This window comes from Ursus arctos, unplaced genomic scaffold, assembly GCF_023065955.2.
Source record: "Ursus arctos isolate Adak ecotype North America unplaced genomic scaffold, UrsArc2.0 scaffold_18, whole genome shotgun sequence".
Lineage (NCBI taxonomy): Eukaryota > Metazoa > Chordata > Mammalia > Carnivora > Ursidae > Ursus > Ursus arctos.
The window spans coordinates 11,530,384-11,552,522 of NW_026622852.1; the positions used below are offsets into that span (position 1 = coordinate 11,530,384).

General features: G+C 33.0%; 1 protein-coding gene across 11 annotated transcripts in view; it reads left to right on the forward strand.

The window, feature by feature from the left end:
• Positions 1-22,139, forward strand: part of CNTLN (centlein) — a 495,968-nt gene that overhangs the window by 352,940 nt on the left and 120,889 nt on the right. For all 11 annotated transcript variants that reach the window (XR_008959874.1, XM_057313468.1, XM_057313469.1 and 8 more), the window contains 4 exons: positions 6,671-6,847; positions 8,941-9,066; positions 17,419-17,540; positions 18,884-19,003. Coding sequence is in view for 10 of the 11 variants with exons in the window: in XM_057313468.1 (XP_057169451.1) it covers positions 6,671-6,847; positions 8,941-9,066; positions 17,419-17,540; positions 18,884-19,003 (545 nt within the window). In the remaining variant the exon portion in view is untranslated. The remainder of the gene's footprint in view (positions 1-6,670; positions 6,848-8,940; positions 9,067-17,418; positions 17,541-18,883; positions 19,004-22,139) is intronic.

The following is a 22,139-nucleotide window of genomic DNA, read 5'->3' on the forward strand; positions in this document are numbered from 1 at the left end:
TCATACATTATTGGAATACAGCCTACTGCGCTTCACATTACACAGATGTGAAGGCCTGATTATAGCTGCTTCATAATTAACAGTGATCCGATTTGTTTTGTGGCATAAATGGTGCATGTGTAGAACATTAGCCATGGCACTCTCATTCAAATTCAACTCAAGGGCTCAGCGGCAGGCGGGTCACGAGCTTCAGGGAGTAGAAGCACAAGCTCCTCCATATGTTCTTGCTGCATCTTACTATGGCTATGAGTGCAAGATAAGTTCCCCAAAGAACCTAATCGTGTTCTGTAATTACAGCGCGGCTTTCTGCTGGCTAGAAATGAGGGAGAAGCTAAAACACTCCCTCATCAGATAATTTGTAAATTACTTTACATGGCGGATGCCTAACTCAGTTGGTTTTCAACTGCTGAAATTATAAATAATTGTAACAGATGTGGCAATATGGCTGGCCTCCAATAAATGAGGCCCTTGATAATTTGGCCAACCCTTTGACAGGCCAATTTAATAAAATGTGAACAAAATCTTCTTGCTAATAATTTATCATCCTTTTTCCCAATAGAATAAATTTAATTACCCTAGCAGTTAACAAGGTCACACCCAGATGCCAAACTCGGCTACAGTTTTGATAATGCAATCAGGAATTGAGAGGTGATGACAGCGTTGTTGTTTTTTTCATTACCTGGCTTCACATAAACACAGGTGGCGTAGCTTTCTTGTCAGTTTTTAATAATTACAGGCTATTATGGAATGCATAGTTAGCAGATTGAAAACCACACTTTAGTGAATTTGTTTGAGTATGATTGAGGTTTTAATGTATAGAGATGATAATGCATAACAAGCGTAGTCCCTTGCTTATACCTTTAGTACACAAATTTTGATTCTTTTACTGGTGACATGTGTCAAATGTTTACAAAACTTAGAGTACGCATTATAGTAAGTAATGGATTGTACCTAAAAGTTCCATATTTAGAGACATGCTGAAGAGGACATTATTTACTTGAATCAAGAAATTCATTTTAGGACACCATTAAGAGGTACACTTCAAATATTTAGATTTGCAAATTCTAACAGAATGTGAGGCATATAATATCTTTCTGGAAAAACTTGTGTTCAATTTTGCTAACCTTAAATGGTTAAAAAAAAAACAAAAACCAAAACCCAAATCTGTAGGCAAATCACTTAATCTTTCCATTCTCATTTTTAAGTGAGCCCAGGATTAGTTTACTCTTGGGATTGGAATCTGCAGTCAATGTGTATATTATAGAGTTGACACTCTAAACAGTCTTTGTGACATGTAAATATCACTAATTTTTGTCAGTGCAGTGTGATATTTACATGTCATGGAAGAAACAACTAGCTTGTGGTTGCTCAATTTTGTAATACAGAGACTGTTGTCACTCACTGGATGTGACTGTAAGCCAACAGAGCACCCAACTATAACCCATTCACTGTTAAATATGCTGTTAGAAGTAGTTAAAAGTTGTGAAATTAGATTTTTCCTTTTATTTGTTCATTAATTTGGCCGTATCACACAAGTGTTGAGATACTAAAGGAAAGTTTAATTTAACTGACTACTTTATAGTACTGAATTTTGCTATGATGTGACATTCAGATGGTGTTTATGAGAGGAGATGGTGATAGTTTAAATGTAGTAAATAATTTCATTATATTTTGTGATCTCTAAATGCAATCAGGGGATATTTGGGTTGAAAGTGAGTGCAAGTAAAGACTTGCAGATATTTATATTTTTAAAAATTGGGTACTAACTTAGTTTTATTATTATTAAATATTAGTCATTTATTACTCAATTTAGGAGTCTTTCTAAAAGTGAGGTGTGAATTTAAACTGGTATACCTAATTCCATTTGTGAACTTTTGTAATAAGACTATCTTGAATTATAATGTCATGTTGACTTATTATTTTTCTTTTTCCCTTTTAAAAAAATAACTTGTGACTATAATTAAAGTTATCCATTTTCAGGTGGATGATTCAGCTAATAGCGTTTTATAAATTGGCAGTAGATGTATTTTTGCATTTCTAAAATCAATTTTAAATAAAATTTCAAGTTTTTGTAGAGATTCAGATTTTTCTTGAGAAGAAAATTTGTGTGTGTGTGTGTGTGTATACTCTTTAACATATATTATATATTTTTATACTATGTCTTCTTCCTAGAGGATTTGAGTTCATTTTCAGAGAACAGTTATTCAAGATGTCATTTTCTCTGATACATTTGTATATAGGTTAGATGTTTTATATACACACATATGTTACAGATTTTAAGCATACATGTATGTTTAATGTATATTGAATTTTCAGTGAGCTTATTTTAGGAGAAATTATTTCTTTTGCTGAGGTATCATGCCCTTTTAGATGTTTATGTTTTACAGTAGGCTACATTATGTATTGACAGGTTTGGAATTTATAAATTTCTTAAATAAGTAAAATAATATATGTTAAATGCTTATCTTCAGCGAGGACCTCAATATTTTTTCACTAAATGATAGTTACTATTATTTTAATATAGTAGGAAACAAATGACTATATTTAATTAAAACTTACCAATAAGGAAAACAATTTAACTTGCAATTCTTTTTCATCATTATATTTTGAAACACTTTTCTATTAGGCATTATTCACTCAGCCTCTGATATATAATGCTATACGATGTTGCTTGAAGTTAGTACAACATGACTAGATTATTTCATTTATATAACTCTTAATAGTAATTTGTACAACACCTAATGAATGATTTTTCCTGTCCCCCTTCCACTCTGCATCTTCTACAGGACTTCTTGATCAAAATGATCTCTGTGGATCAATGTGAAAAAGAAGTTATATATTAATAATGGTCAATTTAAAGAGATAGGTTCAATTGGAGGCATTTGGACACATATTCCATTGATCACTTCTCATCAAGATTAGCTATGGTCTAGCACCATACCTTTCATTATCTTTTAAGACTGTAAACTATAAAGGTGAATAAGGGTTTTTGATATTAGAGGAAAAAATTATTGATTCAATACTAATAATTCTTAGTAAGAAAATTAAACTTTTCAAAGATTCTAGGATTTTGAGGGCAATACATAGAATGAACTTCCCCAGACAGGGGTACTGGTTGTCTTGATTTTGCTAAGCCTTCCAAGCAGCGCTTGAAAGGATAATGACAAGTAAAGATGTACGTATTTCTCATATATGTTATAAATAGTTTACAAAGCACATTAAGTATAGTATGGATAGGGGACAGTGGAGTGACCTGTCAAATACAACCTTATCTAGGTGATCAAGGTCAATGTCAAGAGTTAAATCATGTTGATACTATGTAACTTTGATATAATATAATGAAAATGGCACTTCACTTCTATGATCTTCCTCCCCCAAACTCATAACCCCAGTCTGATCATGAGAAAAACTCAGACAAATTTCAATAGAGGGGCATCCTACAGTGCACCTGAATATCACTCTACTCATCAAAACTATCCATGTTACCAGAAGTAGGTAAAGTCTGAGAAACTGCCACAGCCAAGAGTTGCTGGCATGACAAGTAAATGTGGTATCGTGGATGTGGTATCTGGAACAAAAAAAGGACATTATGTAGAAACTATGGAGATATGAATACATTATGGACTTTAGTTAAAAATAATGTATGAATATTGGTTCATTACTTGTAACAAATGTACCATGTTGATAATAGGGGAACCTTGATGGGTGGGGGTGGGAGGTATAGGGCTCTACAGCATCTGCTTAGATTTTCTGTAAGTATAAAACTGTTCTAAAAATTAAGTCTATTAATTTTAGAAAAGAAGGTTAAAGGGCAGAATTGTAACAGTTTTCCTTTTCTTTTTAATGTCTGGGTGATATAGCCCAAAGTTACCACTAGCAAACTATAAGGGATGTGATTATGAAGACTTTCATTTCTATTTCTCCTATATAATCTGAAAATTTTATACTCAACTTTTATTCCTTTTATTTGAAGGGGAAAAAATTACATTTTGAAAAACAAATTTAGTGCTGTGTTCATTGTAAAATTTAAGGAAATTCAAATAAATATGAAGAAAATAATTCACATATTTCCACTCAGAAATGACACTAAAACATTTTAGGGTGTTTTGTTGTTGTTTTTTTTTTTTTCCTTTGCAAGTTTGGCAAAATCTGTTTCTATATAGTATATTCTTTGGTGACCTGCTTTTCTCATTTAGCAGTTTATCATGGATATCTTTCTGTATCAACCTTCAGCATGGCTAGAATGCTAAGCCAAAGGCTTGACACATTTTTATGTGCTTTGTTGCATATTTCAAAATTTCCTTAGAAAATTTGTAGCAGTTCTCAAAATACAGGAGTCATAAATAGAGTCTGGCCAACATTTTAAAATTAGGAGATTTCCCTTAGAAACCCTAATTCCTTACTTCTTTTGAAAAATCAGTAGCTCTGGCAGCAGTGGGGCACATTCATTCCCCTAGGAAAACAGTTGGCTGGAGCTGAGTAGCTACCGTCACCAAAACCCTCCTTATGCCCTTAGGTGAATCTGAGCATCATTTGACATTTCATTTTACCTGTGCTTTTAAAAATGGTCATATTAAGATAAGTATGAAATACTTCTTGTTACTATGTCTCCTGCAAAAGTGGTAAAAGGCAAGAGAGGGAAAAGATCAGATTTTAAAAACACTGGGAGCATGTATAAGTTTTTTTGTGGATGTAAATAATCTATATAAATGTGTAATATGTCTACAAGTGTCTCTGTTGAATGAATTCTAAAGCTGTGATTTTAAAATATACTAAACACAAAGCATTTTATTTATTTACTTACGTTATCTTCCCCACTTCTTTGTAAATTTGAGTTAATCAGTGCTTTCATAGTATTTTATTTTTGAGTTTCTGTTATTGTTTGTTGAAGAATTTTGAAGGACCGCTGCCTAAATATAAAATCCTTACAATGATGATGACAGTATCCATGGTTGGAGCATTTTTAATGTCTTCACAAGTATTTCAATTATTTATCGTTACAGCTTCTTGACTGAATAATCCAATTTTTACATTCTTATCTACTACATTATAATCCAGTGATATCTTAGAAAACTCATTTAAACTCATTCAAAGAATATGGGATTGCTTATTGGATATACCAATATAGCTAAAGTTATGTTATTTCCGTTTTATTCCAAATTTTTGTTTGACCTTGAACTATTTATTTAAAATTTCTTTGGTAAGTGATGGGATATTAATATATTCTTAATAATTTTATTTAAAGGAACCTGGATAAGATCAGGTAGCTTTTGAAAACTGTTTAGATTAGTGGCCCAGTCAAAGGAAATAGTTACAAACATCATAAATTTGCTTACATGATAGGAAGAAAAAATGAAATAAATAATAGTCATATGGTGATTAAAAAGTGGGAGGTTAGAATTGGGCAAAATCATTTAGAGTTTGGAATAAAAGTGCTTGAAGTATTTTAATTTGATATTTAAAGAAAGGTAATGGAGTAAGTATTTAAAAAATGGTAAGTATGGTAACAGTACAATATACACAATACTGAGGACAATATTTAGCAATATAATTGAATGAAGATTGGGAAACAGATCAAGTGATTTAAATAGATAAGGTGTAATAATATAAAAAATCAAGGATGACCTCTCTCATAATAATTAGAAGTTAGAATTAGGACAGTTTTGCCTATTCCCTAAAAAAAAGAAAAAAGAGTTCAAACTGTAAAAGGGTAATATTTTCCATTGTTGGTTCAAAAAAGTTAAACATATGTATTTCTTCTTATAGCCCTTAAGAATATCATTTAGAGTGGATAGGATTTTCCACATTTTAAATGAAACTGTTTGCAAGGCTACTGATTTTATATCCAATATTATAATTTTGAGATTTGACTGTCTTTGCTGGAAATCAACGAAAACCTTGTTTTCACTATGATTTAGTGGTTTTGTTTTTTGTAAGTGGTGTGGTTAATTTGAATATGATATATGCATAGATTTTAATGGCCTCAAATATATTCAGTTAAGTTGGTAGTAGAATTTCACAGAATGCTGGTTTTTACTAACTAATATTTCTTGAAGGTATCCCACATACTTAATTTTTCTGTGATTTTTTTTTTGTTGCCAAAATGTGGTGCTTACCATTAGCAGATTATCTGTCATGTAATAAATTTCAGAAGAGAATACAGTAGACTGTATATTGACTTTAAAAGTATCAGAGTTTTGTGAGTTGTTGTTATGGAACATTGGAAGATAATTAGACTTATAGTGCTGTTGATTTCCTTTTCCCAAGTTTATATTCAGTGGTATTATATGACTCTTTGTGATCAAATGGCGGATTGAGTATTTCATGAGGAAATTCATATGTGTATAATCATATTTTTTTGAAATAATTAATTTACAGATGAGTGGTATGTTTCATGCAACCATGCTGTAATGTTTTTCTCTGTAATTCTGTATGGCAATATTATTTGTAAAATATTTATGTAAACTCTTGGTTATTTTATTGACAAATGCCATTGTATTAGGATGATAGAAGTTTAGCTAATGCTAGTTTACAGTTTATTGTTGAAATGAATTTTCCTTCTCTGAATACTTATTATTTATATGATATAATATTATGTATAAGTATTTGCACACTGAGAAATAACATACAAACATGCATATATATTTGCACATACACTTTTTTTAAATAGGTATCTCAACGGCCATCTTTATCGAGCTTAGAAACTTTAATGGTCTCACAGAAGTCTGAAATTGAGTATTTACAGGAGAAACTGAAAGTAGCAAATGAAAAACTGTCAGAGAGCAAATCTACCAACAGGGGTTCCTCAGAGAAGAGCATCTGGACAAATACTGAAGGAAAACATAAGGTAGGGACATTTTGTCATTTTGTGAATTTGTCAGGGTGAGGCTGGCAAAGCAAGCGATGAAGTTTAAAAACAAACAGCATTTACTTCTCTGCTTATATTTCTGGAAGCTTTAAAAAAAACATTATGTGCCAAATGCTTGATAAAAAATTGTTGTGTGGGGCACCTGGGTGGCTCAGTCAGTTAAGCATCTGCCTTCAGCTGAGGTCATGATTCCGGGGTCCTGGGATCAAGCCCCCTGTCTGGCTCTCTCAGCGGGGAGTCTGCTTCTCCCTCCCTCTGCTCTTGCACTCTCTCGTGCTCTCTCTCTCTCTCCCTCTCAGATAAATAAATAAAATCTTAAAATAAATTGTTGTGAGTAGAGCATTTTCCCTTTTTAAAGACTAAATAATGTATTCCTAATTTAATTAAATGATTAGTAGTAGTAGAGCTGTTTTGCAGTAAGTTAACATTCTTTTGTTAAAAAGTTTTGCTAAACTGGGTGTTAAATAAGACTGATGAATCACTTAACTGTGCCTCTGAAACTAATAATTCACTATATGTTAATTAACTGAATTTATATAAAATTAAAAAGTTTAAAAAAGTTTTGCTTAGTTCTCTCATAATCATTTTAATGTAATATTGTTAAAAGAAAAATATATCTTAATGTTTCTATCTCATTCAGATATGATATTTAAAATACTACCTATGTGGATATAAACTATAGAGCAGAATTTAACTTTAATTTATGCAGTTATGTTTTTCGGATTTAAAGGTATAGTGATAGAGAAAAATAAGCAAATTTTCCATAGCATGTTTCTCATTTATTAATGTCTAGCTTTTCCTTTTTATAATATTTGTATTACAGTATATATACTATAGTATGTATTCCTGTTAGGCTGCAAAAGATTCTGTGAACACTAAAATAGACATTTTATATCATATTGTAAATATGTTGTTATGTAACATTGTCAATATGTTTTCTCTAGATAAATAGAGAAGTAAGGAACTTTAGACATATTTTTCTCACACTTGTTACTTTGGCAGTAGAAAATAATGATTTTATAAGCAGAAAACTATGTTTTTCAAGATAATTGCTTTTCGTTCTTTCCATTTTTCCTATAAGTAGAACTATCTTAGTAAAGGAAGTATTTAAAAATAGATCCGTGTTTCTATTATAGTCCTATTTACTCCCTCTAATATTATTAGTAATTTTCAGAAGAACGAGCTTTATATATGTATATACGTATTTATTTATTTAAACATAACTGCATTATACATTACTTGCCATTTTGGAGTAGTCTCAGAGTATGGAGCTTTATTTAAGTGAAAGAAAACATTCCTAAAATTGAGATACATTATAGGGCCTAATTTGGTTGCTTGCTACATTGCTGAAGTTAAAAAATGTAGTGCTTTGATGTTCGTTGCTTTTAACAAAAGTCAAGAAAATGAGAGGGATATTTGGAACGAAATTTTCTTTCTTTTTTATAAGGACATGCTGTAAGTATGAACAATATGTTGCCCAGCTTAATAGTTGCTTTCACACATTCCTTCTCCAGATTGGTATATGAAGCCGTACATAATATAAACACACATTCTTGTCTCTAGTTAGCCACATTATAGTTAATGACCATATGGTCATTATGGTATAAGATCTACTGTCTGTTGTATTTATATTCCTCAAGCATATTGTTCCTTCAACTTCACAGTGTGTTAAACTATTTCAAAGGGAAAAAAATCCTTTCCCTCTTGTTTCTGGTTGTCCTATCAAGTGTAACCTTGGACCCTTATAGAGCAATTAGACCAGCCTCTATCCCCTCCTTTGTAATGAGGTTTCTTGCATTTCTGAGTCTATAACCCTTTAGTCTTCCCTAATGGGACATCATTATTCTGAAAGAAACAATGTAAATGTAAATGAATATTCTCATTAACGAGTCACAGAGAAACCTTTAGCGGTAGCACTGTGGTAATTCCGCTTGTTATTTCTCTGGTATTCCATGCAGGATTTTTTTTATAATTCATTATTAGTATTCAAAATTACTTGTTCTTTAATTTTGCATGTCTTTCATAATCCAGTGTTCCAACTAGTTCAACCATGTCCTTGTTTTATTCTCGAGGAACCACCTGTGAAACGTTCAAGGTCTTTGTCCCCAAAGAGCTCTTTCACAGACTCAGAGGAGCTGAGGAATCTGAGGAAAGCTGAAAGAAAGATTGAAAACTTAGAGAAGGCACTACAGCTAAAGGTGAACGTTAAATCATTTCTTTAGTAATAACCTTGCAAAGATAAAAGATATACCAAAGTAAACATTCCCTTCACAAATCACTGCTTATCATTTATCTTTCCTGAATTTAATTACATGTATAAAATTGTATCATTGGTTGGTCTCGTTTTTCAGATTTCTGAGGATCATAAAGTAACAAAAAATTTGCTGCTCGAACGTAAATATTTATTCACTACTTTAAAATTGTTTGGGAATACTTTGGCTTAATATTGGGAATAAATTTCTTACAGTTTTTCAGAGACAAAAGAACTATAGCAAGTAGAGAATTTCTCAGAGTTCTTTATACATGATAAACATATAAAAAGAAAAGTGAGTTAAAAACCATATTTACCTAGCTCAAGTCACTTAAAACTGTCCTTTATAGAAAAATTATATAGTCAAAATGGCAAGTATACTATTTTTTTCCATTTGTTATATTGAGGGCTTTTATTTTTTCTGACTTTAATATGGCTACTTATCATTCGTTATTCACAACTACCCAAAGGCCTGTACTAGTTGAGATTTAGGCATTTAATTGAATCTCAAATAGTTTTAAGACATTTTATGACAAGACCAATGTTTTACACATGATTCGAATCCAGTAAAGCTCAGATTCTTTGTCATATAGATTACTCTTAGGGAGAAAAAGGTTTGACTTAGATTTTGTATAGAACAAGATATGGCTTAGAGGTATAGTTAACCTAGGCTACAATTAATATTTTTTTCTGCCTTTTCACCAAACATTAAGTTAATTTATATTGATGCAGAGTTAGACTGTTAGTTCTGAAAGGAAAATTATCATCTATTGATTGACAGAGAGACAGAGATTGATTATCTTCTATCATCTACCAAAAATAAAATGATCAGATGACATCAGCTTGCTAACATTTAGCCTACTTGAAATGTATACACCTGCACTTATTTTTTGTAGTTTATTATTTTTTAATAATCTCTACACCCATCATGGGGCTTGAACTCACAACCCCAAGATTGAGTTGCATGCTCTTCTGACTGAACCAGCCAGGCACCCCACACCTGAAGTTATTTGCTCATTCATTGGTTTACTCAGTAACAACTTACTAAGCAATGCAGTTAGCCAAACAAGTCACTTGTACAAGAGACAAGATTAGTGTCTATCATTCAAGACCCTAGTTAACAAGATACTGCATGAGCAGTTGGAATCTAGTATCTTGACATAAACATGGGAGTACACACAGGATATTAAGAGCATATTTAGGAATCCAGTTTATCATCTTCCTCCATTTGCATAATTCTTGAAATTCACATCCTGTATTAATCTGGTTTCTTCAGAGAAACAGAACGAATAGGATATTTCCCTTTAGTCTTCCGTAATGAGATATTGTTATTCTGAAAGACATCTATATCTGTGTCCATATATCTGTCTATCCAGAGAGGGAGAAAAAGAGAGACAGAGATTGATTATTTACTATAAGGAATTGAGTCATGCAATTCGAGAGTCTGGGAAGTCCATCATCTCCAGTTCTGAAACTGGAGATCAGGAGAGCCAATGGTATAGTTTCAGTATGGGTCCAAAGGCCTGAAAACCAGGAAGCTGATGGTGTTAAGTTCCAGTCTCAACCTCAATCTGAGTCCAAAGGGACAAGACCAGTGTCTTTCTTATGCAACCTTTTATTGTATTCTTCAGTGAATCAGATGAAGCCTATCACAATGGGAGGCGCAATATGCTTTACTCAGTCTGCTGATTCAAATGTTCATTTTCTATAGAAAGATGCTCACAGATGCACCCAGGAATAATGATTAACTAGATATCTGATCAGTCAAGTTACACATAAAATTAACTATTACATATCCCCATTCAACAGTAACAGATCTCCACTTATTTGCCCCCAAAAGTCTGTGAGTCTGACAGTCCCTTGTTTTTGGCAGGAGAGAGTAGAGCAATTCAGACATTTTTAGACTATCCTCTTCTGCCTTTTGAATTTCTAATTTCAGAAAGAGTCTCAGAAGTATTATATTAATTTATCATTCCTTTCTCCTAATTGTTCTTTTGGATGAGGCCTCAAGCTTATTTTCAGAGTAAAATTCTTTCTTTACACAATTTCTTTTTCATTTATACTTTTTCTGTATTCCTTTTTCAAGTCAGTTGATGATAATATGAATTTCAAATGTATGCTTTCTTTCACAGATTTGCAAGATAAGGGGGAAAATGCGAGCAAATTTTTTTCATTGTATCTTATCATTTAGTAAGAAAGGATTTCTTATTTTAAAGGAGCAAAATAGTTGAATGAAAAAGCACCATCATCAAGAGCATTTACCAAATGAAGTGGGTAAACAAAACCTGTAAAGTAAAAGCAAATTCCAAAAAGAGTGATTGGATCCAGGGTATTTTTTAATTTATGGCCTCACTTTAGTAAGTATACCTGTCATATTTAGTGAAGACAGAAAACTTCTTCCTATATTTCCCTTAATTAGGGTATAGTATTAATGTTATTACTATTACTTAAGTCCATGAGAATATAATATAAGGAAGGAATTAATGATGTATCTGTATTAGTTTCCTAAGGCTGCCATGACAAACTCGCTGGCTTAGAACAGAAATGGGGGCGCCTGGGTGGCACAGCGGTTAAAGCGTCTGCCTTCGGCTCAGGGCGTGATCCCGGTGTTCTGGGATCGAGCCCCACATCAGGCTCCTCCACTATGGGCCTGCTTCTTCCTCTCCCACTCCCCCTGCTTGTGTTCCCTCTCTCGCTGGCTGTCTCTATCTCTGTCAAATAAATAAATAAACTCTTAAAAAAAAAAAAAAAAAAAGAAGAACAGAAATGTATTATTCAAAGTTCTGGAGGCTAAAAAGTTCCAAATTCAAGATGTCAACAGGATTAGTTCCTTCTGAAACCTGTGAGGGAGAATCTGTTCTCGTTCTGTCACCTAGTTTCCTATAGTTTCAGGTGTTGCTTGACTTAAAGACAGCCTGCTCCCTGTGTCTTCATACGTCACATCATCTTTCCTCTGTGTGTATCTCTCTCTATGTCTAAAGTTCTCCTTTTTAAAAAGACACCAGTCAGGCGCCTGGGTGGCTCAGTTGGTTAAGCATCTGCCTTTGGCTCAGGTCATGATCTTAGGGTCCTGCGATTGAACCCCGCATGGTGCTCTCTGCTCAGTGGGGAGCCTGCTTCTCCTTCTCCCTCTGCCTGCCCATCTGCCTACTTGTGTATGCTCTCTCTCTGTCAAATAAATAAATAAAATCTTAAAAAAAAACAAAAATAAAAAGACATCCATCAACTGGGTTGAGACCCACCCTAATGACTTCATTTTAACTTCATTCCTTCTATAAAGACCTTATCATCAAATACAATCACATTCTGGGGTAGTGTGGGTTAGGATTCCAACATACCTTTTTGGAAGGGATTCGTTTCAGCCCCTAACAGTATCTTACGGTTTTTAATATGCATTTGTTGACCAGGGTGCTCCTTTTGTAGACCATAACCCATTAGTACATGTGGAATTTTTGTCATGGCCTTTCCCATACTGGTATTATATTGAACACTGCTCTGCCAGAAGCTATTGGGAAAATGGCAGAGAAAAATGTTCTGTGCTCGATTATCGTAGGCAGTGGATTAAAATCTTTCATTTTTTTGTGAGCTGTTAGGATATCAATGTGTACTGTGAATCTATAGCAAGGTATAGATACCTTTTTTTCCCAGATTTACTTGATTATATTATACCCATTAATGTGTCCCAAAGACTTCTGTTCCATGGAAGTTACTATTGAAAACACTAAACTAAACACATGCTCCATAGCATAATAGGTAGCTTTGGGTCCCAAGTTGATCACCAAGGGGGGCTGATGGGAGAGACGGACAAATAAGCTTCACCAGATAGCCTCCACCATGGAACATATGGAGGCATGCTTTGATATATTGAAATGATGGTCTTTATTATATCAGCAGTAAGTAATGCGTATTATTTTAATACTAGTAATGACATTTGTAAAAATATTAATACATTATCTTGCTTAGCTTCCTTTTGTGAATAGTTGTACATGTTTTCAAGATGAATGGCCAGTGTTGTAATAAAAGAGCCAATAATAATAGAAGAGATGAAAACTATTATTCTAAAAATGCCACCCATTTCCAAATCCTAACTTCATAAGTATAGTGTACTAACTATTTATAAAGTATAAGTTGGAAATCAATGCATCAGAGCTTTATGAAATCCTTTACTGTCCTCGGGATCACTAATGCCGTGAATCTCTACTTTATGAACTTTAATGCATTTGACAACTTAGTTCTACTAGCACTTTTCTATACTGTTTAGGGACGTCAATATGTCCTTTGAATACAATTTATGTCTTTTATTTTTCAGTGCTCTAATATGCATTCTTCATACATTCAACTTTATATACTCTGCTGAAATTAAACACCCATGGGATCCTTGGTAGTTTATAAAAGTTTTTTTTAAACTTTTAAAAAACTGTGATATCATTCTGTGAAGATTGAGTCACTGTTTTATTAACAGGACTCATGCTCTTAGTTAGCCTATGCCTGTCAAGGAGCATTTGACCAAACTGTAGTAGATTAGATCAAGAATCATTTTTTTTTCTTTCGAACTCACAAATGGACTTACAAGTACCATTGAGGAAAGTCAGGTGATACAGCCTTTCTGTTTTCTATTTTCTAATGTTTTAGTCATTCAGATTTGTTTGTATAGAGAAATTAGTACCTCTAGTTTAACTAGTTTAATTGCAAAATATAGGGAAGGTTGTCAGTGAATGTTTTATTGAGTGAGCTAATAAATGATCCTAATTCAGTGACTGCTCTTGCAATATTTTTGTGTGTATCTTCTTGGGCAAATGTAGTTATTAATGATATTAAATGTATCTTTCAGTCTTTACTTTTGATTTTGTTGTAAGATCTTTGGGTACAGTATTTCCCAAATGAAGTACTACCGTTTTGACTTAGGCTATCATTTGGGACTTAAAGAATCATAATCCACACTTGTATTTGTTAGAATATTATAAAAAATTTTTTGATTATTCTCTTTACACATTAAACATGTCTTTTGAGATATCTGACTTGTGCCTGAAGACTTCTGCTAAATCTCTTCTTGTACTAGAATAGGGAAACATGTTTTTCTCTGAACATATATTATCTATCTTATATTTACATTTCTATAAAATTTTGTCTATTTCTAAAGTAGGCCAAACAACAATAGTCTCTAGGACTAATATAACCCATGAATTACAGTTTGATAACAGCATTTGGAAAGGACAAATCTATGGATGAAACTGCATTTAAAAATAATAATTATTATAAATTATGCCTATCAAATTGATTTGTCCAATAATCTGTAGTTTGCTTTCATTTTTAATAGTTTAGATCTTACTAATTTTGTAAGAAATATGTAAACACTCTAGCATTAGGTGTAGTAAATTATGAAGCATGTAAAATAAAGCAGAAAGCTCATCTACTAAACTACTTTCCTATAATCACTGCTTAATGGAGGGAGCTACCTATTTCAATTACTATAGAAAAATCAAAGCTATTTTCTTTTCTTTTTTTTTAATAATTTTTTAAATTATATTATGTTAGTCGCCACACAGTACATCCCTGGTTTCTGATGTAGAGTTCGATGATTCATTAGTTGCATGTAACACCCAGTGCACCATGCAATACGTGCCCTCCTTACTACCCATCACCAGCCTATCCCATTCCCTCATCCCCCTCCCCTCTGAGGCCCTCAGTTTATTTCTCAGAGTCCATAGTCTCTCATGCTTTATTCAAAACTATTTTCTAATTGTAAATATATTACACTAAAGTTTTAGGAAGCAGAGGTGCTTTGAGTGCTTTGATTAAGTACTTTGCCTAGTACACAGCCTGGCACGTTGTGAGTGACATACAGGACTCAGGAAATTTTTATTGAGTCTTAATCTTTGTTTTAACAGCATAAGATAGTTGACTTCTATTTGAGAACTAAGGAAAACCTTGGGTATAAATTCCGTGATTAATGGTAGCTGAAGCAGTACTGAAAAATGCTAAAATAATGACAGTACTAACAATAAGTAACTCAATTTGTTCCATTGATTAAACAGGATTTTTGTGAAGGGCAACAGAAAAAATCTGGATATTCCATTTTGTTTTTTACTTTGGGCAATCTTTTAGGTTATTTTCTCAGAGTTTCTAGGGGCTTTTAACACAGACTTTTAATGATTCCAAAGCACTGGATTTGTATGTAATAATTTTAAAGAAATTCGTTGTAAACTAAGAGTTTATGGGGAAAGAATTCAATTCAATGACAAATAATTAGAGAAAGCTATTAGAATTTAACAAAGTACTTAACTATGTTTATTTGAAAATTGTGTTTTGACGCAAATCTTTTCTAGTACCTATACATTTCTTATAATTAGATTATTAATAATTTGTAATATATCCTGTTTAAAATCCTAATAAATCGTATTAGTTCTTAAGGAATCTTACTTTTCTTTTTGGTTAATTTAAATTATTTCACATACTTAAGATTAGAAAGCTTATTGTTTAAAGAAGTGAAGTTATATTTGGATTTTTAACAACAGAAGGGAAAACTCAAGGTCAAGGTTAAATCATTCCTTGGTGTTAGAAGAAGGGAGATATAAATAGCTTTTATTTTGAAGATGGAGAAAATGGTACATGCTGAATTTAAGTAGCTATGTCAAGATAAAATGTACTAACTTTGAGCAGCAACACTTGAACTCTTACCAGTACTTAACACTCTGCATGTAATAGGCTCTTAATATATGGTTCTTTAATTGAAATGAACAAAATTCAGTTCAGTATCCTGAATTTTTAACCATGGTATTAGACATGGTACTCTTTAGCAAGTTTGCAGTTCCTGTGATTTGTATATCTTCTAACATGCTTCAGGATAACATTTATTCTGATTGTCCCTTTCAAGTGATGCCATTCCCATACTTTTTCATCAAGCACTTCCATTTCCATATGGCATGCAGACGGCTTGGTGCACACAGGACTCAAATACTTAAGTAGTTATTAACTACTTAAGAGATTTATTGAAGTTATCCTACTAGGCCTGTATTCGAAGTAGAATGTCCAAATATCCATATTGTTGAGACAGGTAGAATTGCAGTAAAATAATACAAACTCTGTATTGTCTTACAGTTGAGATGAGAGGTAGATGGTTCAGGAAACTGTGAATTTGGCTTCTTAATAATAAGGACATCAGCTAATACTTGGGAAGAGGAAAAGGAAGGAAGCTAACTTTTGCTTTGCCTCAATAGGGCAAGCACAGTGCCAGGGGCTTTACCTGTATATTCGCTCATTTAATTTAGTCATCATAATTTAAATCTCTGTGCTCTTTTCCACATTTTACAGAAAAGGAAATGGATTTAATTTAAATAGTGTTCTTAAGATTATGCAGCTAATATGAAAGAGCTCCAAGAATAGAATTCAGATTTTTCTAACTGCCATGAGCCTGCTTGTCTCACCTCACTATAATATTACAGAGTACCTGTTGCCTCCACTAAACAAGTATACAATTTCCTTCATATAGAAGTATAAAAAGTTTGAAAGACAAATTGGAAATTCACAATGGCTAAAAAAACTCAGGAAGTTACTTACTTTGATAAACACAGTGCATAAGTAATATAAGTACATCCCCTAAGAACTGAAAATTTGGCCTTTCTAGGTTCATTTTGTGGGTATACCTAAAAATGAAGACGTATTTCTTGTACTCTTTTTAGAACATTTCGGAAGTTGTTGACTTTAATTGTCTAACCTAGTAATGTTTTTATGGTCTCTTCAAGAATACGAAACCCAGCTCTCACACTGCAATTTTGTATAGCACAACCCCGAAGGTTAAGCTCTGCTACTTTAAACATAGGTCCGGACTGATTTTTTTTCTCCTGTGTAATCCTTATGCTTTATATTAAACTAATCATGAATCCATGGGAGGAAGCATTGATCTTACTATGATTAGTGTTTTTACACTAATTACATATGTAATTATAATTAACAAAACAATCATGTGTTATGTATGGACAAAACCTTTTGTGAAAAAAAATTATATACAGTTGGCTCATAGATATTAGTATGTGTACTAATTGACCACAGGGAAAGGAATGAAACTAATTTTGAAATTACTAGCAGCTTAAAAATGCAGTAAGTGGGTTGAATTTACCAAGCAAAGCTATTTTGTGACTTTAAGAATCCTTCCCTTTCTTCCACTCAAATAAGTATTACAAATTAATTTATATTTACTATTTTCTTTCGAATTTCATATTTAGATGAGTAACCTTTTCATTTGCAGTGTTACACTAATACTTTTGTTAAACTTGTGTACTTGCTTTTTTGTGTTCTACAGAGCCAAGAAAATGATGAGCTAAGAGGTGCCCATGAAAAACGCAAGGAAAGGCTACAGATGTTACAGACCAACTACAGAGCAGTAAAAGAGCAATTAAAACAGTGGGAAGAAGGCAGTGGCATGTGAGTTACATAGCTCATAAAGGCATTTCCCTAAATATTAAATGGAATGGGGTAGCATCATATAGGTGTTTTAATGGCTTTTGTTTGATTTTAAAGATATTATTTGGCATTCAAATCTTTATTGTGAATTTTTAAATAGATAATATAATAAATGAAAACTGATAAATATGCTAGCAATAACTATAGATTTTCCTATAATTTACAGAATTCATAATGTAGGTGATTATGAATTACTGTGTACATTTCCGATATCAATAGACTAGCTTAATAAAAGTAGATAATGCAAAAATAGTTCATATCCATATGATTGAAAAAATTAAATAAATAAAATAATGGTATTAACAAAGTTTGTAACTTAAACAGTATTTAAGTTTTACTTGAAAGATGAGAAATAGGAAATTTACATATATAGTTAACTCGCTGAAAACTACTTCAACCAAGTATGCAATTTGAAAATCTTTACTATCCATCAGTTTGTTCTGCAGCTTATCTGAATGAATTGGCGGTCTCAGTTCAATTGCTCTGAACAGGTGTTCAGATCTTGGTTAGTTGTAAGTGGCTCCCTTGTTAACAGTATCAACAGAGGGCAAAGGACTGAATGAGTACAGAAAATCTACTACCCTCTCATCTTTTGAGATGGATCCTTTAGGGCAATGTTGATGATACACATTGGTCTGTTCTATAGAGAAATACTGTATCTAAATTGGCCAGTACAGCACTTTTACAAAATAAAAACGAAGAGTTTGTTTTATGTACAGAAAATGAAAACATAAAGGGCGTCTGGCATGTTTTGTAGGTAATTGTCACGTTTAATTTTTTCCTTTGAAGGATGGGAAGTGTTTCATATCACTTGTCAGTAAAGTAGTGATAAAGCAATTTGTCCTGCATTTAGCCTCTGCTCGCCTAACTTTAGTAGTCACAGGAAGTGTGAAAACTGCTTTCTGACATATTTACTGATAATAGTGTGTTTTAAGATTGAGCACATGTAACACATTCAGATTGGTTGACAATAAATTCTCGATGTTTATATTATATTAAATGCCTATATTATAATTGCTTATAATCCTTTTTTAGAAACTGACCATCCTGCAATATATGTTTTATTATTACTAAAATGAAGCAGAGAAATTGACCTAAGACCGTCATGTGTCTGCCTAAAAGTTTGCTTTCCATAGTAGCAGTTAAGCTTTTTAGAAATTATGACATAGGATTTTAATTTCTGCATACTTGAGTTTTAGGAAATTCATTCCATAAATAGTGAACTTGAATTAGGGAATGTATAAATGAATTTTCATTGCACTTTGAACATATTAAGGAAGAAAACAACTTCATTTTAAAAATAGGACTCATATCAGAAAAATAAAGAGAGCAGATCCCCAACAACTTCGACAAGAAGATTCTGATGCTGTATGGAACGAACTGGCCTATTTCAAAAGGGAGAACCAGGAGCTCATGATTCAAAAGTGAGTTTCTTTTTTAACAATATGGACTTAGATAAACATTTAGGAGAAATGTTTTGTGGCTTAAAGATCATGAGAGAAATACCTTATAAAATTTGAAAATGAAATAATCTGGTTTTTGTTAATAAAAATAAAGAAAAAAAGGCATATCTTTTTAAATATATATATATGTATAATACAATAACAAGTTGCACATTTGCTAGCTTTAGCCGAAACTGTATAATATGATCTAGGGATTGTGTTAATTAATGTGGCTCTCATCTGTTGGAGGTGTCGCTCTTCATTAGCCTGTATTTTAGACGCTGCCGTGCTTCATTTTTGGAATGAGGTGGAGAGGGGATAACCTAGCCAGCCATCCTTGTTTGATCTCCTAGATACATACGCAATGCAGAATGCCTGAGCTCTCTTGGTTCCCTGCCCTGTCCTGCTAATCCCAGCTGAGCTCATTATGGTGTAGCCTTGCTGCTACTCTTGGAGCCAGAGCTGTCCAAGCTAATTACTGGTAGCAGCAGAACTGCCTGTTAAGGGTCTGGTATGGATCTGCTAACATGGTCCTTGGTAGTGACCTGCAAAAGACACGAGGGAATTGCTTTCTTTCTTGCTGTGCACTGCCTGTCCTTTGGGCTTAATGCTGATCCCTCCACATAGGTCTTTTAGCTGCCCTAAGTATAAAACTTGATGAAGGATACTCATATTTTAGAAAACATACAGTTTTCTTCCTTGATCTTATAATTCACAGGCTATTATATTCAGCTTGGCAAAGAAAGAACGCATTTCTTTTTTTTTTTTTTTTTTTTTTTTGGAATATAAAGGAGTTAGACCAACATAATTAGCTCTTTTGCTACTTAACTATTTCTTCATTTAGAGCTAATTTTTGACATCCACACCATGCAATTCTTTTTGAAAGCCTGTTGTCTTTGAGATGATGAGCGTCATGTGGCATAATGTAATCAAATACCGTTGAGTTTTTTTAGCTATAAATCTGAATCTTACTTTATATATTACATGATAACACATGTAACTTTAGATTACACCTTTTCCATGTAATGATAAAAATGATATATCAGATTATATGTGTACTTGCAGTTACCTCTTAAAGTACACTATATTAGTGCTAAAGTCTGATGCTGCTAATAGTCTCTTATCTTAAAAATTATTTATAGATTTGTCCAGAAATTGTCTCTGACAATTTTTAATAGCTGTATTGAAATATAATTCATCATATAAAGTGAATAATTCATTGGATTTTAATATATTCAAAGAGCTATATGTCCATCATCACATTAAATTTTAGAACATTTTCATTTATCCCCTTGCCCAAGCCCCACACCACTTAGCCCAATTCTGCCACCACCCCTACCACCCTCCCTTCCTTAGATGACCAGTAAGCTACTTTCTGTGTCTATAGATTTACTGGTTTGAACACTGAGAAATTCATTAGATGATGTTATAATTTTTGCTTCAGCTGTCAAACATAATTTTAAAACTCCAAAGAAGGATATTTTTAATCTTTCCACTGTTATTTCTTCACTTCTGACCTTTGAAGTTCTCCCTCACTCTTTTTTTTTTTTTTTAAGTCATTTTCTTTCTGTTTGAAGAGCTTTTCTTTAGACTTTTGTTTAGGGTAAGTTGGTTAGGAACAAATCCTCTAAATTTCCTTTATTTAAAATGTCTTCATTTCAGCTTCACTCCAGAAGGGTGTTTTCACTGATTAGAGAATTCTAGGTTAGCAGCTTTTTTCTTTAGAACTTGAAAAATATTCCATTTCTGTGGTTTCTGATGAAAAATACATTGTTATTTGAATCGTTGCTCCCATAAAGGGAACGCATCCTTCTCTTTAGCATTCCATCATTTTCATTTGTCTCTACTTTTCAGGAGTTTAATTTTGATATATCTTGGCATGGATTTCTTTTGGTTTATGCTGTTTGAGATGCTCTAAGCTTCTTGAAACTCTCGGTTTATGCTCTTTTTTCAAATTGAGGAAATTTTGGTCATTATTTTTTTAAATACTTTTTTCAGCCTGACATTCCTTGTTCCTCTCATTCTGGAACTCTGTTTTCATGACTGTTAGATTTTTTTAGTATTGTCCTACAGGTCCCTGAGGCTCTGTTCGTTTTATTTTTTTAGCTTGTTTTATCTCTGTTGTTAAAACTGGGTAATTTCTATTGTTCTGTCTTCAGGTTCACTGATTCTTTCCTCTTTCATCTGTCATCCTTGCTATTGAAGCCATACATTGAGTTTTTTATTTTGGTTTTTATAATTTTCAGTTCTGAAATTTCCATTTGATTTTTCTTTATAACACTTATTTATTTGCTGAGACTTCCTGTTTTATTTGTTTCAAGATCATTCATAATTGTTCATTGAAACATTTTAATCATGGCTACTTTAAAATCTTTGTTAGGGGCGCCTGGGTGGCACAGCGGTTAAGCGTCTGCCTTCGGCTCAGGGCGTGATCCCGGCGTTGTGGGATCGAGTCCCACATGAGGCTCCTCTGCTATGAGCCTGCTTCTTCCTCTCCCACTCCCCCTGCTTGTGTTCCCTCTCTGGCTGGCTGTCTCTATCTCTGTCAAATAAATAAATAAAATCTTTAAAAAATAAAATAAAATCTTTGTTAAGGGGCGCCTGGCTGGCTCAGTTGGTATAAAATGCAACTCTTGATCTCAGGGTTGTGATTTTGAGCCTCACATTGGGCAGATTACTTAAAAAAAAAGTAAGATAAAATCCTTCTCAAGTAATTCTGACATGTGCATTATTATCTGGGTGGTGGCATTTTTTAATTACAATTTCTCCTTTAAGTTGAGATTTTCTTTGTTTTTGGTATGAGAATTGATTTTCAGTTGTCTCTTGGACATTGGGGGTATTGTGTTTTGAGACATTGGATCTTATTTAAATCTTTTATCTTAACAGATCTCTGATGGCGTCATGCGTGAGGGAGAAGGTCAGGTCATTAGTGCCATGAAGGGATAGAAGTCTTAGCTCCTAACTTGACCCTCACTGACTCTGCATTAAAGGGTGTGTGAAGGGGTGCCTCACTACTACTTGATGAGGGTGGAAGACCAGGCTTCACATTTGACCTTTATTGACAGAGATAGCAAGGCGGCAGCTTCTTTTTTTTTTTTTTTTCTTTCCTTTTACCCAG